At 46.9% G+C, this 14,226-nt stretch overlaps 1 protein-coding gene across 4 annotated transcripts in view; it reads right to left on the reverse strand.

Annotated features, from left to right (window-relative positions):
- Positions 1-541: 541 nt before the first annotated feature.
- Tmem44 (transmembrane protein 44) overlaps positions 542-14,226 on the reverse strand; it is a 39,019-nt gene continuing 25,334 nt past the window's right edge. For 2 of the 4 annotated variants that reach the window (XM_029470836.1, XM_029470838.1), the window contains exons 10-11: positions 6,733-6,765; positions 542-3,495 (exon numbers count right to left, since the gene is read on the reverse strand). In XM_029470836.1, the coding sequence (XP_029326696.1) occupies positions 3,388-3,495; positions 6,733-6,765 (141 nt within the window). In that variant the 3' untranslated portion in view covers positions 542-3,387. The remainder of the gene's footprint in view (positions 3,496-6,732; positions 6,766-14,226) is intronic. The other 2 variants (XM_029470837.1, XM_021185409.2) reach the window with 2 other exon arrangements.

A 14,226-nucleotide genomic window follows, 5' to 3' on the forward strand; every position in this document is an offset into this window, starting at 1 on the left:
GTGGAAGAAAGTTGATAAGTGACTGCCCAGGCAAAAGTGAAGGAGTGGAAAAAGAACACGCAGGGAACTTGGGAAGTGTCCTGAAGGTTCTGCCCCGTTTTTGATGCTAGAAATGAAACCCGGGGTCTTGTGCGTGTTAAGTATTGCTGATCCACTCAGCTATATTTTACCCCTATTTATCTCAAACAGGTAATAAAATGTAAGCAGATTGGGGGGGGGGGGAGTGGTAAAGCTGCTTGCTGCCCAGAACCCACATGGTAGAAAAAGAGAACTGACACCTACCAAGTGTCACCTGGACCACCATACACACTCTGTTAGTGCAGGCGCAACACACACAAGTTGTTAAAAACAAACAACAAAAATAAACCAGGCGTTGGTGGCGAACGCCTTTAATCCAAGGACGCTTGGGAGGCAGAGGCAGGCGGACCTCAGTATTCAAGGCCATATAGAACAAGTTCCAGGACAGTCAGGGCTACACAGAGAAACCCAGGCTCAGGAGAACCAACCAACCAGTTAATTAAAAAATAATAATAGCCGGGCGTGGTGGCGCACGCCTTTAATCCCAGCACTCGGGAGGCAGAGGCAGGTGGATTTCTGAGTTCTAGGCCAGCCTGGTCTACAAAGTGAGTTCCAGGACAGCCAGGGCTATACAGAGAAACCTTGTCTCGAAAAAACAAAAAACAAAATAATAATAAGTAAATAAATTGAAACATTTTCAAGGTGTATATGAAATTTACCTTCATGTAGTGTGTCTTTCTGGATGTGTGTAGAGATGTTAGTCTTATGTGTGAACTGCTGACTGGCATAGTCATGAGAGAAAAAAGGAAGTCTTAACTATTTTCACGATGGGGATGGAACCCAAGGGCTCCTGCTTGTTAGGGAAGTGTTCTACCATCGACCTGTAGTTATATCCCCAGCTCAGTGGTGGTGGTTTTTTGTTTTGTTTTGTTTGAGACAGGGTCTCACTATGTTGCCCTGGCTGTCCTGGAACTCACTCTACACCAGGCTGGCCTTGAACTCAGAGATCCTTCTGCCTCTCTCTCTCCCAGATACTGGTATTAAAGGAATGAGCCACCACACCCAGCCTGGTTTGTGGGTCTTTTGAGACTGGGTCTCAGTAGCCAGGCTGACCTTTAACTTGTGGAAGCTCTCCTGTCCCAGCTTCCCAAAAAGTGTGAGCCACTAGGCTTGGCCTTTCTTGTTATAGACGGGGAAAACCGTGACTCAGCAGAGAAAGGGCGACACACTTATTCAGACCCGGCACAGGAGACCAGCCACGCCCCTTCCTCCACCCAGAGCTTCCTTAAACTAGTAACTCATTTCTCAGTGTAACAGCAGTGCATAGATCATCAGACGGTCCTCATGACCTCTTCCTGGAGTGACTGGATGGATTTAAGGGGATTAGTTCTTCAAGGTCTGCACAGTTGTTCTCTCCCCACACCTCCAGGGTCTCATATATCTCACGCCAACCTTTGCTACAGAGCTAAAGATAGATGACCTTGAACTTCTAATCCTGCTGCCTCCCCTTCCCAGACTCCGGGTGTCTATCATCCTACCCCTGATGCTGCACTGGAAGCCAGGGCCTTGCACGTGTTAGGAAAGCATTCGCCCAACTAAGCCACAGCCCTCCAGGCAAACTCTTAAGAGAACTTAGTAACAAGCTCTCTCCTTAAATCATCCAGACATCTCTGGCGGGTAACATACCTCAAACTCCAGGAGTTTAAGCAGGGCCTTCATTACCATGGATTATGGCCACTTCTACTCGTGAGGCTGATACTTTGGATACCGTATTTAAACGTGTGTCCTCATCTGTACAGTGAAAGACTGGGCACAGCTGCTGGGGCCTGTAATCCCAGCACTTGCAATGCTTCGAGGTAGGAAGGCCATGATTTTGAGGTTATCCTGGCCTCTTACAGTCCCTGGTTTTGTTTGTTTGTTTAAGGAACGTACTTGAAGCACGTGTCTCACATTTACTCTGTACCCTTGACCACATTTCTGCTTCATGAAAAGTCAGGGGTGAGAAACTCAATAACTGTAGTCTGCTTGAGCAAGTCGGTTACCTTCCTGCTTTGGTGTCCTGCCTGGCTACAGGACTCAGCACTAGCCCCCTAACCTCCACAGCCTGCTCTTTTCCAGCTCTCTCCTTACAAAACCACGTCACACCAGCCATGCCGGCCACGTCAGGTTTCTCCTTCCTTGACTAGATTTCCACCCTTCCCTGCCTCTAGATTTGAATGTTCCGGGCTGGAATGTTCCACGTCACCACATCCCCCATGGTCCACTCCTCACAATGGTTTCAGTGGTTAAGACAGCAGAGCAAAGCTGACTTCAGCAAACCACCTCACAAGAGAGCGAGAACCCAGAGCAGATAAAGTGGCTTTGAATTCCAGTCTTAGAGGTCACCCAAGGGCTTAGGAACCATGCAGAAACCTGCATGACCAACCAATCTCCCCCGGCACCCCAGTCTTCATTCACACTGTTGGGACTTGCCCTCAGGAGAAACTGGGCAGCTGCGGCTGAGTCACAGATGGGTCATGGGCCAGCTGCGGGCAGAGCTGTGTGCCTTGGCATTGTTCCCAGGTCCCCTCGTGGCAGCCCTCTGTGCTGGGATTCAGGCTGACTCCTGTTCTCCACCGTGAGACAGTTTTAACTCATTCAACCAAAATTTATTCACCCCAGTGCTTGCTCCTGCCTGGCCTCATTCCCTTTACTCATTCCCTCACTCATGGTCACGTTATTAAAATCATCCTCAAATCGCCTGCCCAAGGATGGAAGTGCACTTCGAGTTGTGTCCGAATGCAAAGCACGCTTTCTGCTACCCCCTTAAAGCACATGAGACCCCGTCACCCAGCCTCAGCATACATTTTGCCAGGCTGGAGGGAGTCCTGCTGCTCCAGAGCACGCAGTAGTTGCCTTTGTCCTGCCAATGATCTGTTAACTGGAAGGCTGAAGCCAGTTCCTGTACATCTACCCCGGTCTCCGGGCTGGGGGACCCACTCTTTCACCTGGGCTTAGTTGAGTCTTGAAGAATTGCATTCTGCTGAGATCCAAATGGTAGCTCTTGGTGAGTTCGATCCCATTGTTAAGCAAACAATATTTATGCTTGAATCGCGTGGGACTAGATCCCCTGTCATTTGGAAGAAAGTTCATCTTTACAAACAGGCTCTGTCTGTGAACTGGGCATGTGTAGAGCCAGGGTCCCCAGCTCCATTTTGAGCTATGGTGTAGAATAGCCATGCTAGGTGACAGCTCAGGGCTCCTCACTCCCTGGGGAGTGTCTGTAGCGGCTTCCATTCCTGACCTGGGTGGCCTCAGGTTGGTCCCCATCTAGTCACTGACAGACTCCCGACTTTGAGTTCCGAGCTGATGGCTTGGCTCCCGAAGATGTTAGTCATCAGAGGCCAAGTCCACGGGGCTCAAAGAGGCCCTGCGCACCTGCACTCTAAGGAGTTCCGCGTCCTTTTTCCTTTCAAGGTTGACATCTTCAGGGTCCCACTGTGGAGAAAAGACAGAAAAGCTATCTTGCTGTGACAGATCCTTTCCAACTTTTATAGCCCGGCCACCCCCAAGAAACACCCAAAATCCTGGGTCTTATGACCGCAGCAAAGACAAGAAAAAATCCGTAAGCACAAGCTAGCCGGGCCTGTGTTCTAGGATCTCGAGAGACAGAATATAGCTTTATTAACTTTAGCGTTGTGGGGGATGGATCCCAGAACCTTGAGCGTGCGAGGCAAATGTCATAGCACTCAGTTAAGTCTCCTGCCCTCACGCTGGTATCTCCTCCCCACACAGCGTAGCTTTCAGTCAAGGACTGACAGAACAGCCACCTTGAACAGAGTAACTCCGCCTCCCGTTCCATCTCCCCCATCTCTTCCTTCAGTGATCTCTGTCCTGAAATCTCCTCCTGGAAACACTCCTGGACAAGAACAGGCCAACTTGGCTCTCTGCAGCCCAAGGGGACAGCTTCTCCAGCAGCAAGCTGGAGATTCAGTCCAGTGAACTCTTCCGGCCTCACTTGTTACCTACACCACGCATCGCATACGCACACAGACAGCTCTGGCCTCTCTTTAGACATCTGCCTCGCCCTCCCGGAGATGACAAGTTCCTAAAGAGCAGAGCAGAGCTCCACCTTTACCCCCATGTAGGCTTTTCTTTCAGCTTGGGGCTCAGTAGACTTGTCTAAAGTAAACACTTAAAGGTAGACTCAGAGCCTTGCTGATGGCTCCGTTCCCAGCGTTTACAGCGCAACTCACGACTATCTGTAACTCCAATTCCAGAGGACCTGGCGCCCTCTTCTGGCCTCCTTGGGCACTACAGGCATATGGTACACATTCATGCAGGCAAAAAAATCGTCCATATACAGACAATAAAGTAAATATTTTCTAAAAAGCCATTTCAGGACCAGTGAGGTGGTTCAGTGGGTAAAATGTGTTTGGTGCTAAGTCTGACAGCGCGAGCTTGGTCCCCGAGAGCCACGTGATGAAGGGGCAGACTTGATTTTCTGTGTGCGCACGCGCACACACTTAATTTTTAAAAAGCTGATTCAGCATGATGGATACTGCCATCACCGACTCCAGTAAAACTAACAACTTGAAATCTGCAGAGGTCTGAAAGAAAGGATTAGAAAGCGAGCCTGTGAGTACAGATGGAGCTGTCTGCAGAATATCCTTCAAAGACAACAAAGCAGAGAGTGAGTGGGTTCTGCGCATTATTTAAGATGAAGAACTTCAGAGCTGGGCATGGTGGTGCACCCTGTTAATCCAAGCACCCCAGAGTTTGAGGCCAGTCTGTAGATGTCTACATAGAGTTCCAGGACAATGGGACTATACAGCAAAAGCCTGTCACAAAAAATACAAACCCAAACAAGAAAAACCCAGAAACAAGCAGTGCTCAAGGAAGCAATGTCAGCTTGGACTGAAAGACCTCCCTATTCGGGCAGGATCCTAGACCCAGACATGCACGTGCACCCAGGGAAAGACACTCTGTGGTCACAGATCACTTCTGAGAAGTCCCAGGGGACACCTTCAGTGCTCTCATGTAATGTCCATAGCTCTAAAACACAAGCTTTGGCTCTGTTCTGAATAAAGAGCCTAACTCAATTAATGATTCACCCTGTACAACTGAGCCAAGATCTACTTCTTGGTAATAATAAAAAAAACAAAAACAAAAAACAAAAACCACCCCCCACAATGGGCTGGATGGATGGCTCAGTGTGTCAAGACTGTTTTTTTCCCACAACCATTAAGGACTTGAGTCTGGAGCTCTGTGACCCCAGTGATGTGAAGGGCAGAGATAAGAGGATTGCTGGGGCCTGCTGCCTGCCAGTCTCACTGAAAAATGCAAGGTTAGTGGAGAGACCGTGACTCAAAGAATACAGTGGAGAGAGGTTAAAGACATGATTCTTGGCCTCTACAAGTGCATGATATTCTGTACAATCTTATACACATGTGCATGCACACACACACACACACACAGAGAGAGAGAGAGAGAGAGAGAGAGAGAGCTAAAAAGAACCCTGTATCCCAGTATCCCAGTGACCCTGCAAACCTGGCACTGAGATAACTTGGTTCACGCAGCTCAGCCCTCTGGGGTACCTGTCTGGGGTTCTGCAAACTTTCTGCATAGTTGTGATTGCAGACTTGGCACCTTTAACCAAACTCTTTCCATACAGCAAAGATTCTCCATCTTCAGAGCCATGTGCTCGGTGGCAGAAGCAGGGACCTGTTCTGCCCTCTGAGGATGGCCAGGACACCTTTTATGAAGAGCCCAGACCTGAGTCCAAGGTCGGAGATCTCAGAATGTTCCCTGGATCATCAACGCCGAAAGCACCAAGCCACCAGTCGTCGGGCTGACGTTAGGGTCTCTGCAGACACTGACGGTGGGGTGAGACACGCAGTGTGTCATCTTAACAAGCTATTACAGAACTTCTGAGACGCTCTGATGTTTGAAAGCCACTGTTCCAACTCCTCAAACTAAGTTATTAGTTCACCCGCCCACGAACAGAAACAGCCTGACACTTGGATGCGGACTAAATCTTAGAAAGGCAACTGAAATCTCTGACTTCGGAATTTGTAGGATAACATGCTGAGATGCTCTGAGCAATTAGAAAAACACAATTAGAAGTAAGGCATAAATTAATTTGGGTGAGTGATGTATTCTTGTGTCACAAACACTCCTGGGTGATAGATGACAGGCACAGGTGACTGTTGGGAAATATGCTCATCTGGTATTGCAAGTGAGGACTCGGCCAGCTGCCTGAGGACACAGAAAGACAGCAGGGAGCTTGTGGCTGTTTCTCATAACCACTGCCGCAGCCACACCCCACAGACCACCTGTGACCTGTAGCTATTCCACAGACCCTCTCTGAGTGTGTCCCTTCACTGGGTTACACACATCTTCTCCGAGCTCCTCCCTGGTTGAGCCAGTCTACCCTGAATACTCCCTGGTTCAGAAAAGACTTTGAAAGAGAGCACCCTGGAGTCCCGCCTCCTGATCTTTCTTATCTCTTATTTATTTTCTTGGCAGTGCTGGGACTAAGCTGCCCTAGGCTAACAGCTGTCCTACACGTCTGAGCCGCGTTCTGTCCTACACTTCTCCAGACTGGGTTCCCTTTTCGATTTTTAAACCAAAAGAATTGCCGTGTGCTCCATCCAAGGAAGTCTAACAAAAATAGAAATTGGAAAAACAAGCCGTGGAAGTCCCTCCCGAAAGACACCAAACGCTTGTCCGTACCTGCTCCGAGTTTAGGGCTTCCCAATACTTCTGCTGTGGGATAAAAAGAGACAGAGAACAGGTTGGATAGATGGCACCCCTGCCACAGAGCAGAGCGCATCAGCTCATAGCTCAGTGAGCCGAGAGTCAGAGCCTTGGTGGCTGGGAGAAAGGACGCAACACTCCAGCAAGCAGGAAGGTGGTCGCTATTAGCAGGGTAGTTAATTTAGTAAGTTAGTTAAATGATCAACAACAACAAACAAAACAAAACAAAACACAAACGCCATGATTACTATGCAGGCTTGTGGATTCTGGGGGAAATGATTTACAGAGACATAATAATTACTATGATTAGAAATGACGGGTACAAGTAGTTCCAATAATAGTAATAATAACAGTAATTCTTCTATTCATTAACTGCACAGCTGAGGTGATCCAATGCAAACTCATAAAACTAAGAAAGAGGTGCGCATAAAATATCCACCTTGAAATATGGGGTTTGCCAGGCAGCCTGGATTCAGTTTCACTCAGTGTTTATTGCATGGTTGGTTCCACTCCAAGCCTCAAGTATGCCTGACTCAAGCCTCTGGCAGGGCAAGCGCAGGCTGCGCCATCCCTCGGGCTCTTCCTTCAGTGCCTGGGAGACATTGTATTTCTGACACAAGAGCTAGAACCTAGGCTAAGAGGGTACTTGTGGATGGGAGACTGACAAGCAGCCAATGGGTTTAAGGTTATTGGCACATGAAAGCAAAGCTTCTACTGTTCAACTCTTTTCATTAATTAATCAGTTAATGAATGTATTAATTGTGACAGGGACTCATGTAGCTGAGGCTGGCCTCAAACTCACCACATAGCTGAGGTTGGCCTCGATCCTCCTCCTTTCACCTCCCAAATGCTGGGGTCACCAGCGTGTGATGACATGCCTGGATTGTTCAGCTCTTTAAGTGTTCATTTTTTAAAATGCTTCGATTATAAGGTTTCCAGTCATACACAAAAGCAAAGAATAATGACCGCCAGCGGAGCAGCCTGCTCCCCAACCTTCTGATTTGGTATTTTAAAGTAAATCACTTGATTGAAAATACTTTAGAATGTTTCCTTAGATAAGCCCCAATCGTAAATCAGGACTAAACCTAACACTATCTCCACCGTAGCCCCAGCTAACCCCTGAAGAATCCTTAACCTCCACTTTATTTTGCAGGGAGGGGGAACTTACCATGAAACCCAGGGCCTTACACGTGTTAAGTCTGAATTTTTACTGTAGCTCAGGCTGCCCTTGAAATCGAGGCAGTCCCAAGAGCTGTGCTTTTCCATGTGAGACACCACACCTGGCCCAGCTTACTAGAGCTACACCTTGGGCTGTCACTGTTTTTCAACCAAGTAATCAATCAATTTTGTGTAACAGGCTCTCGGTACATAGCAGAAGCTGGCATGAAACGTGTCATCCTTCTGCATTAGCCGTCCCAGTGCTGAGGTCATGGGCATGTACCACCCCTTCTTTTTTAAGCTGAAATATATATGTATATATCATATTATATATAATTATATGTGTGTAAAATATATAAATATATGTGATTATAGATGATTATATAATTTATAGTATATAAAAATACTATATGTAAAGATACACTATAAATTAAAATATAAATCTTTACACACACATATATGTTATATATATGAATATTATATGTATATAATTGTCGCTCATATTAATCCCTTCCTATCCTTCCCTGCCTCCTCCATGCTAGCGCTCACCTTTTCTTTTCCCTAAGAGGAGTGGAAGCCTTACTCAGAAGCAGTGATAGCACAGATAGCTGCCACAGGGCAGGGGCTCCCAGGATGAAAGCACTCAGCCACACCCATCTTTTTTATGGCATTCTTCTGAGGAAACATATTTGGAAAATATTCGTAAGAAGAGGTATGAATTATTTAAACTGATGTGAAGTAGGGGCCGGGAATGTTTCATAAGTTTAAATTGTGGTGGAAATAAGAAGAGAAATTAAATTCCAAAGCACTTTGCTTTTCGTTAGAAAATACAGACGTTCGAGCGAAATGTTAAGTGGCAAAACGTTAAGTTACAGTTAGGATGCACTTGTTTCTTTAAGGAATGTTTCCGATTGCAGTGTGCTATCCTGGACTGGATCCAGCTGCTGGAAAACTGCTGAGATCCAAACAGAGCCGGGAGTCCAGCTGGTAGAAACGTACTGAGTTCATTTCTTAGCTTTGCTAAATGTAGCACGTTATGTAATATGCGAATAGAGCAGCTGGGCAAAGGGCAAACGGAAAATCAGGACTAATTTTGAAAAAATTCTGTACATCCAAAATTATTCCAAAACGAAAAGTTTATTTAAAGCCAAGCAAACCAATAAGTATGCGTCTCCCAGCTGGGCTGAAGTGAAACTTTATATAAAGTCTTTCCAAGCCGCCGACACCAGGGACAGCTTGAGAGTGTGGGAGAGCGCCCTCTGCTGGAAGGAGTCATTAGGGTTTGCTGTTGTTATTCATTTAAGATAAAGAGTCTCTTTTAAGATTAATCTAAGAGTCTCTTTTAAGATTAATTTAAGATAAAGAGTCTCTGTCTAGAGGAGACTAAGCCCAGCCTGCGATGCTGGGATTACAAGGATGCACCACCACACCTGGCTTCAAGTTAGCATTTTAAGCCACTGATAACAACATCCTAAGATGCTCACTAAATTCAAATCTTTGCAACGGAGCTCTCTCCTCCCAAAAGACTAACAATAAATAAAATGTTTTAGGTCTTTTTCTGTTTTAAGAACAACACAAACACAAACAAACATGGTTTTGTTTGTTTGTAAAATTTTCAAAAAACAGTGTCCTGGCTGGCGCTAGGGAGGCGGAGAGCAGGAAGACCTGGTTTTCAAGGTCTACATATTGATTTGAAACTAGCCTGGGCTACTTAAGATTCTATCCCAAAAATATACACACACCTGGGACTGGAGAGATGGCTCAGCAGTTAAGAGCACTGGCTTCTCTTCTAGAGATCTCAGGTTTGAGTCCCAGCATCACATGGTGGCTCACAACCATCTGGAAAGTAACTCCAGTTCCAGGTGATACAAGCGCCCTCTTCTGGCCTCCTTAGGCACTGCATGCACGTGGTACACAGACACGCATGCAGGAAACACTCCTATCTTTGGGAGAGTTTCTGAATAGTTATTGAATAGCCTTCTGAGAACAGTTATTATTGTCATGCTATATGTATAATGGTGACATGCATTTACTACTTACAATGCAATAAGATCAAATTGTGCAAATACTTTTTCTCTTTTGCACTCAACAAACATCTCTCACACACAGCCTTTATCCTTCGGGATGGGATCTTGTTATGTCTGTGATTCAAGCCAGCCTCCGGCTCCCAAGGACTGGACTCCAGGTGTTGCCACCACACCTGGCGCCACAGATTCCTGAGTTGTTCTCAAGGTCCTGACTGCGTCACCTCTGTGAACCACCGCACAGAGTTTCCACTCACGTGCTCCCTACAGCTTGCTTTCCCAGGCTTCTGAAATCAAGAAGCAGGCACTAGGTTTTTTTTGTTTTGTTTTGTTTTGTTTTGTTTTGTTTTTTGTGTCTACACAGCATGTGGCGATATTTCTCTTATTCCTGAGGAAGTGGAGGGTGGCTAAGCATTGAGAAAAGAAGGTCACATTCTAAGCTTAAGACAGACTGTGGGAACAGGAGCATCAGGACCAAGGACTTCCTCTTCTATGTAGGGAGAAGTGACTGCTCCCAAGACCAGGGAGGTAAGATGGCACTGGACGCGACATGGGTCACATTTTCAGACTGGCCATACAGAGACAAAATAGGTTCATCTTCCATAGATCGGATTAAATGGATTTCTCTTTTTGCCTCTTGCAAACCTTAAAATCCTACACCATATTTTCCCACACTTTCATTCTTTCTGTTTCCATTATTATGTTCATTGCTGGGAACTGAACCCAAGGTCCTAACCAGCCTACAAAAGCACTCTCCTGTTGAGCCACATCAGATCTATGTCTTTTTAAAACTCATACAGTATTCTTGACTATGGTGGTTTAAATGAGAACGGTCCCTATTGGTTTCATATATTTGAATGCTTGGTTCCCAGTTGGTGGGGCTGTTTGGAAAGGATTAGGAGGTGTGGCCTCATTGGAGAAGGCGCGGTCTCATTGGAGGGGGTGTGGTCTCATTAGAGGGGGCGTGGCCTCATCGGAGGGGGTGTGTCCTTGTTGGAGGACCTGTGGCACTGGGATTGGGTTTGTGTCTCCCTCTGCCTCGTACTTGTGCTTCAAGATGTGAACTCTCAGCTGCTGCTCCAGCACATGCGAACCTGCCTGCTGCCATGATCATGGAGCCTCATTACAGCAATAGAAAGGAGACGAAGGATAACCCGTTATACAGCACTTACCCTGGAGCCGCTGGCATTACAGTCCCTCCTCTCCGACTGCCTCACATTCCCTGTCCTTCCTGGGCTGAGACGAGGGAAATAGGATCTGCAGCCTGGAACAGTCCATGGGACATAACGTGCTTTATGGAAGGGCAAGGCTTTCCAGCAAGGCCTGACTGCTCTGGGTGGTCTGACTGGCAGGCTTCTCCAACAGGTCTGGACAGGCCCATTGTGCTGGATCAGAGAACGCAACCTCAGCCCACAGTGGATGGGCTTCCTTTGTGAGAATGACACAAAAACATGCTAAGGTTGGAAGGAAAGGGCAGCCTGGAGGGGTTACTGTGTGTGCAGATCATGTGCAGAATCCTATGTCTCTAGACTCTAGTCATACTGATACACAAATACCTTAGAGCAAAGGGAGGGAAGCGGCACACCAGGGACTCGATCACGAAATTTGCAAGCAATGTTGCCAATAAAGTGCTCCTCTGGTCAAGGTTAACTTACAACTTCTGGGGTTTGAGTCACAGGAACAGAAATGTTCTAGAGCGGATGTGTGGGTACATAGTGGGGTGTGTGTGTGTGTGTGTGTGAGCATGTCTAGGCTGCCACTGACACAGCAGTTATCAAGGACATTGGTCCTCTTGGCTGGTGACTTGCCCCCTAAGCTTTCCTGAGGGGGGCGTCTTTCTTTCTAGTTTGGGATGGGAAACTGGCCATCTTAGGATTTTATTGCTGTGACGAGATACCATGACCACAACAACTTTTTTATGAAGGACAACAATTAATTCAGAGCTTCAGTCTATTGTCATCATGGCGGGAAGCATGGCGGCATGCAGGCAGACATGCTGCTGGAGAAGGAGCCAAGAGTTCTACATCTGGGTCTGCAGGCAGCAGGAAAAAGAGAGACACTGGGCCTGACTTGAGCATCGGAAGCATCAAAACTCACCCCACACTTCCTCCAGCAAGGCCACACCTTCTAATGAGCCTATAGTCACTTCCTATGAGCCTACGGGGGTAGGGGGTGGGGTGGCTTTCATAAAAAAACAAACAAACACAGACCACCACACTGGCCCAGGGTAAACAATCTTCACCACCTCTTCCAGCTGTGCACCTATACAGCTGTGTACAATTATCTCTTCCAGCTGTGCACCTTTACAGCTGTGCACAATTATCTCTTCCAGCTGTGCACCTTTACAGCTGTGCACAATTATCTCTTCCAGCTGTGCACCTTTACAGTTGTGCACAATTATCTCTTCCAGCTGTGCACCTTTGCAGCTGTGCACAATTATCTCTTCCAGCTGTGCACCTTTACAGCTGTGTACAATTATCTCTTCCAGCTGTGCACCTTTACAGCTGTGCACAATTATCTCTTCCAGCTGTGCACCATTACATCTGGGGGTCTCCATTGTGTTCCACAGCATCAAGACTCCTTCACATTCAATCTTGGCTGGGACTTTTGGCCTTCCCATCATTTCTGATCTTATGTCAGGCCCAGGGCTCTCAGATGGCGCTATAGTGTGTCACCACCCTTGTACCTTGTATTGAATGGGTGCCACGAATAATGTGTGGATTCACGGTCTATGGAGTGTGCCTTCTCCTGAAAATGCTGAGAGTCTGTCTCCACAGAGACCATGTGAATGCCCTTTCTCTATGGCCATCAGCCATAACCACTTTTGAAAATTGGTCATCTGCTCCTCTATGCAGTTTTCTTTAGTGCTGCACTGAAGGCAGGCAGATAAGAGTTTCTACACACCCTGGCTAGTTTTAATATCAACTTAACAGAGTCTAGAGTCATCTGAGAGGAGGGGACCTCACTTGAGATGTCTCTACAAGATCAGGCTGTAGGCAAGTCTGTAGGGCATTTCCTTATTAGTGATTGATGGGGGAGGCCCCAGCCTATTGGTGGTACCACCCTTGGACTAGTAGTTCTATAAGAAAGCAGGCTGAGAGCCGGGCGTGGTGGCACACGCCTTTAATCCCAGCACTCGGGAGGCAGANAAAAAAAAAAAAAAAAAACACAAAAAAACCCACCCCTCATCCCTGGGAGTTCTTGATATTCATATCCTACTTTTCTTCTTAGAAGTTATTGATGACTTTTGGGATAGCATTGGAAATGTAATTGAGGAAAATAAAAAAAAAAAAAAAAAAAAAAAAAAAAAAAAAAAAAGAAAGCAGGCTGAGAAAGCCATGGGGAGCAAGCCAGTAAGCAGCCCTCCTCCATGTCTCTGCATCAGCTCCTGCCTCCAAGTTCCTGCCCTGTTTGAGTTCCTGTCTTGACTTCACGCATTGAATTGTGATTCGGGATATGTAATTCTTTCCTCCCCAAGTTGCTTTTGGTCTTGGTGTTTCATCACAGCCGTAGGGAGGTGACTAAGCCCTATGGTTTTCCCAGGGGAGTGTCCATGGCAAGTGTGGCCTTGTTGGTCTCGTGCCTTCTGCCGACACTGAGATTCGTGAAGATCCCAGTGTTTCATCCTGAGCTGGACAAGACAAGGTGTAATACACATGAGTAGGAAGACTGGGGCAGAAGTCAGTTTTCTCATCTATGCCAGAGCTCAGGCGGAACAACCCTGGCCCTGCCAGTGCTGTTAGGTACCATCTCCTGCAGCGCAGTGGAAAACAAAACAGGCTTCAGAGCTAATGGCACTAGGTTCAAATCTTGGCTGAGCCTCCTCTTCTTCTTTTTTATTCCAGCTATCACTGCCTGGGCTAGCTGGCAATGGCTGGGGTTACAGTTGGGAGGCACTATACTTGGCTTTGTCTTATGTTTCCTCAAGCTAACAAAACTCATCTAGCCTCAGACGTCTGCCTTTGGGGCTGTTTAAAATCAGTAGTGCCTGGGAAGTCTTCACTAGCCCCTGCCAGGGCCTTGCACAGGACACATACAGAGTTAAGATCAGCACTCTGTCGTTCTGATGGATAGGGTATAGAAATACTCTGTGAGCTGGGATACCATGGATACAACATGATGAAAGCATCCCTCGCTTCACTTCCCCAAGTGCATGATGGGAAGTCAGCGTTCACAATAGTAGACACATACCCCAAGAATCTCAAACCACTCTATGAAAGTTAAGAAAATGACAGGCAGTGGTGGCACACGCCTTTAATCCCAGCACTTGGAAGGCAAAGGAAGGCGG

The sequence above is a fragment of the Mus caroli genome, chromosome 16 (genome assembly GCF_900094665.2).
Source record: "Mus caroli chromosome 16, CAROLI_EIJ_v1.1, whole genome shotgun sequence".
Classification (NCBI taxonomy): domain Eukaryota; kingdom Metazoa; phylum Chordata; class Mammalia; order Rodentia; family Muridae; genus Mus; species Mus caroli.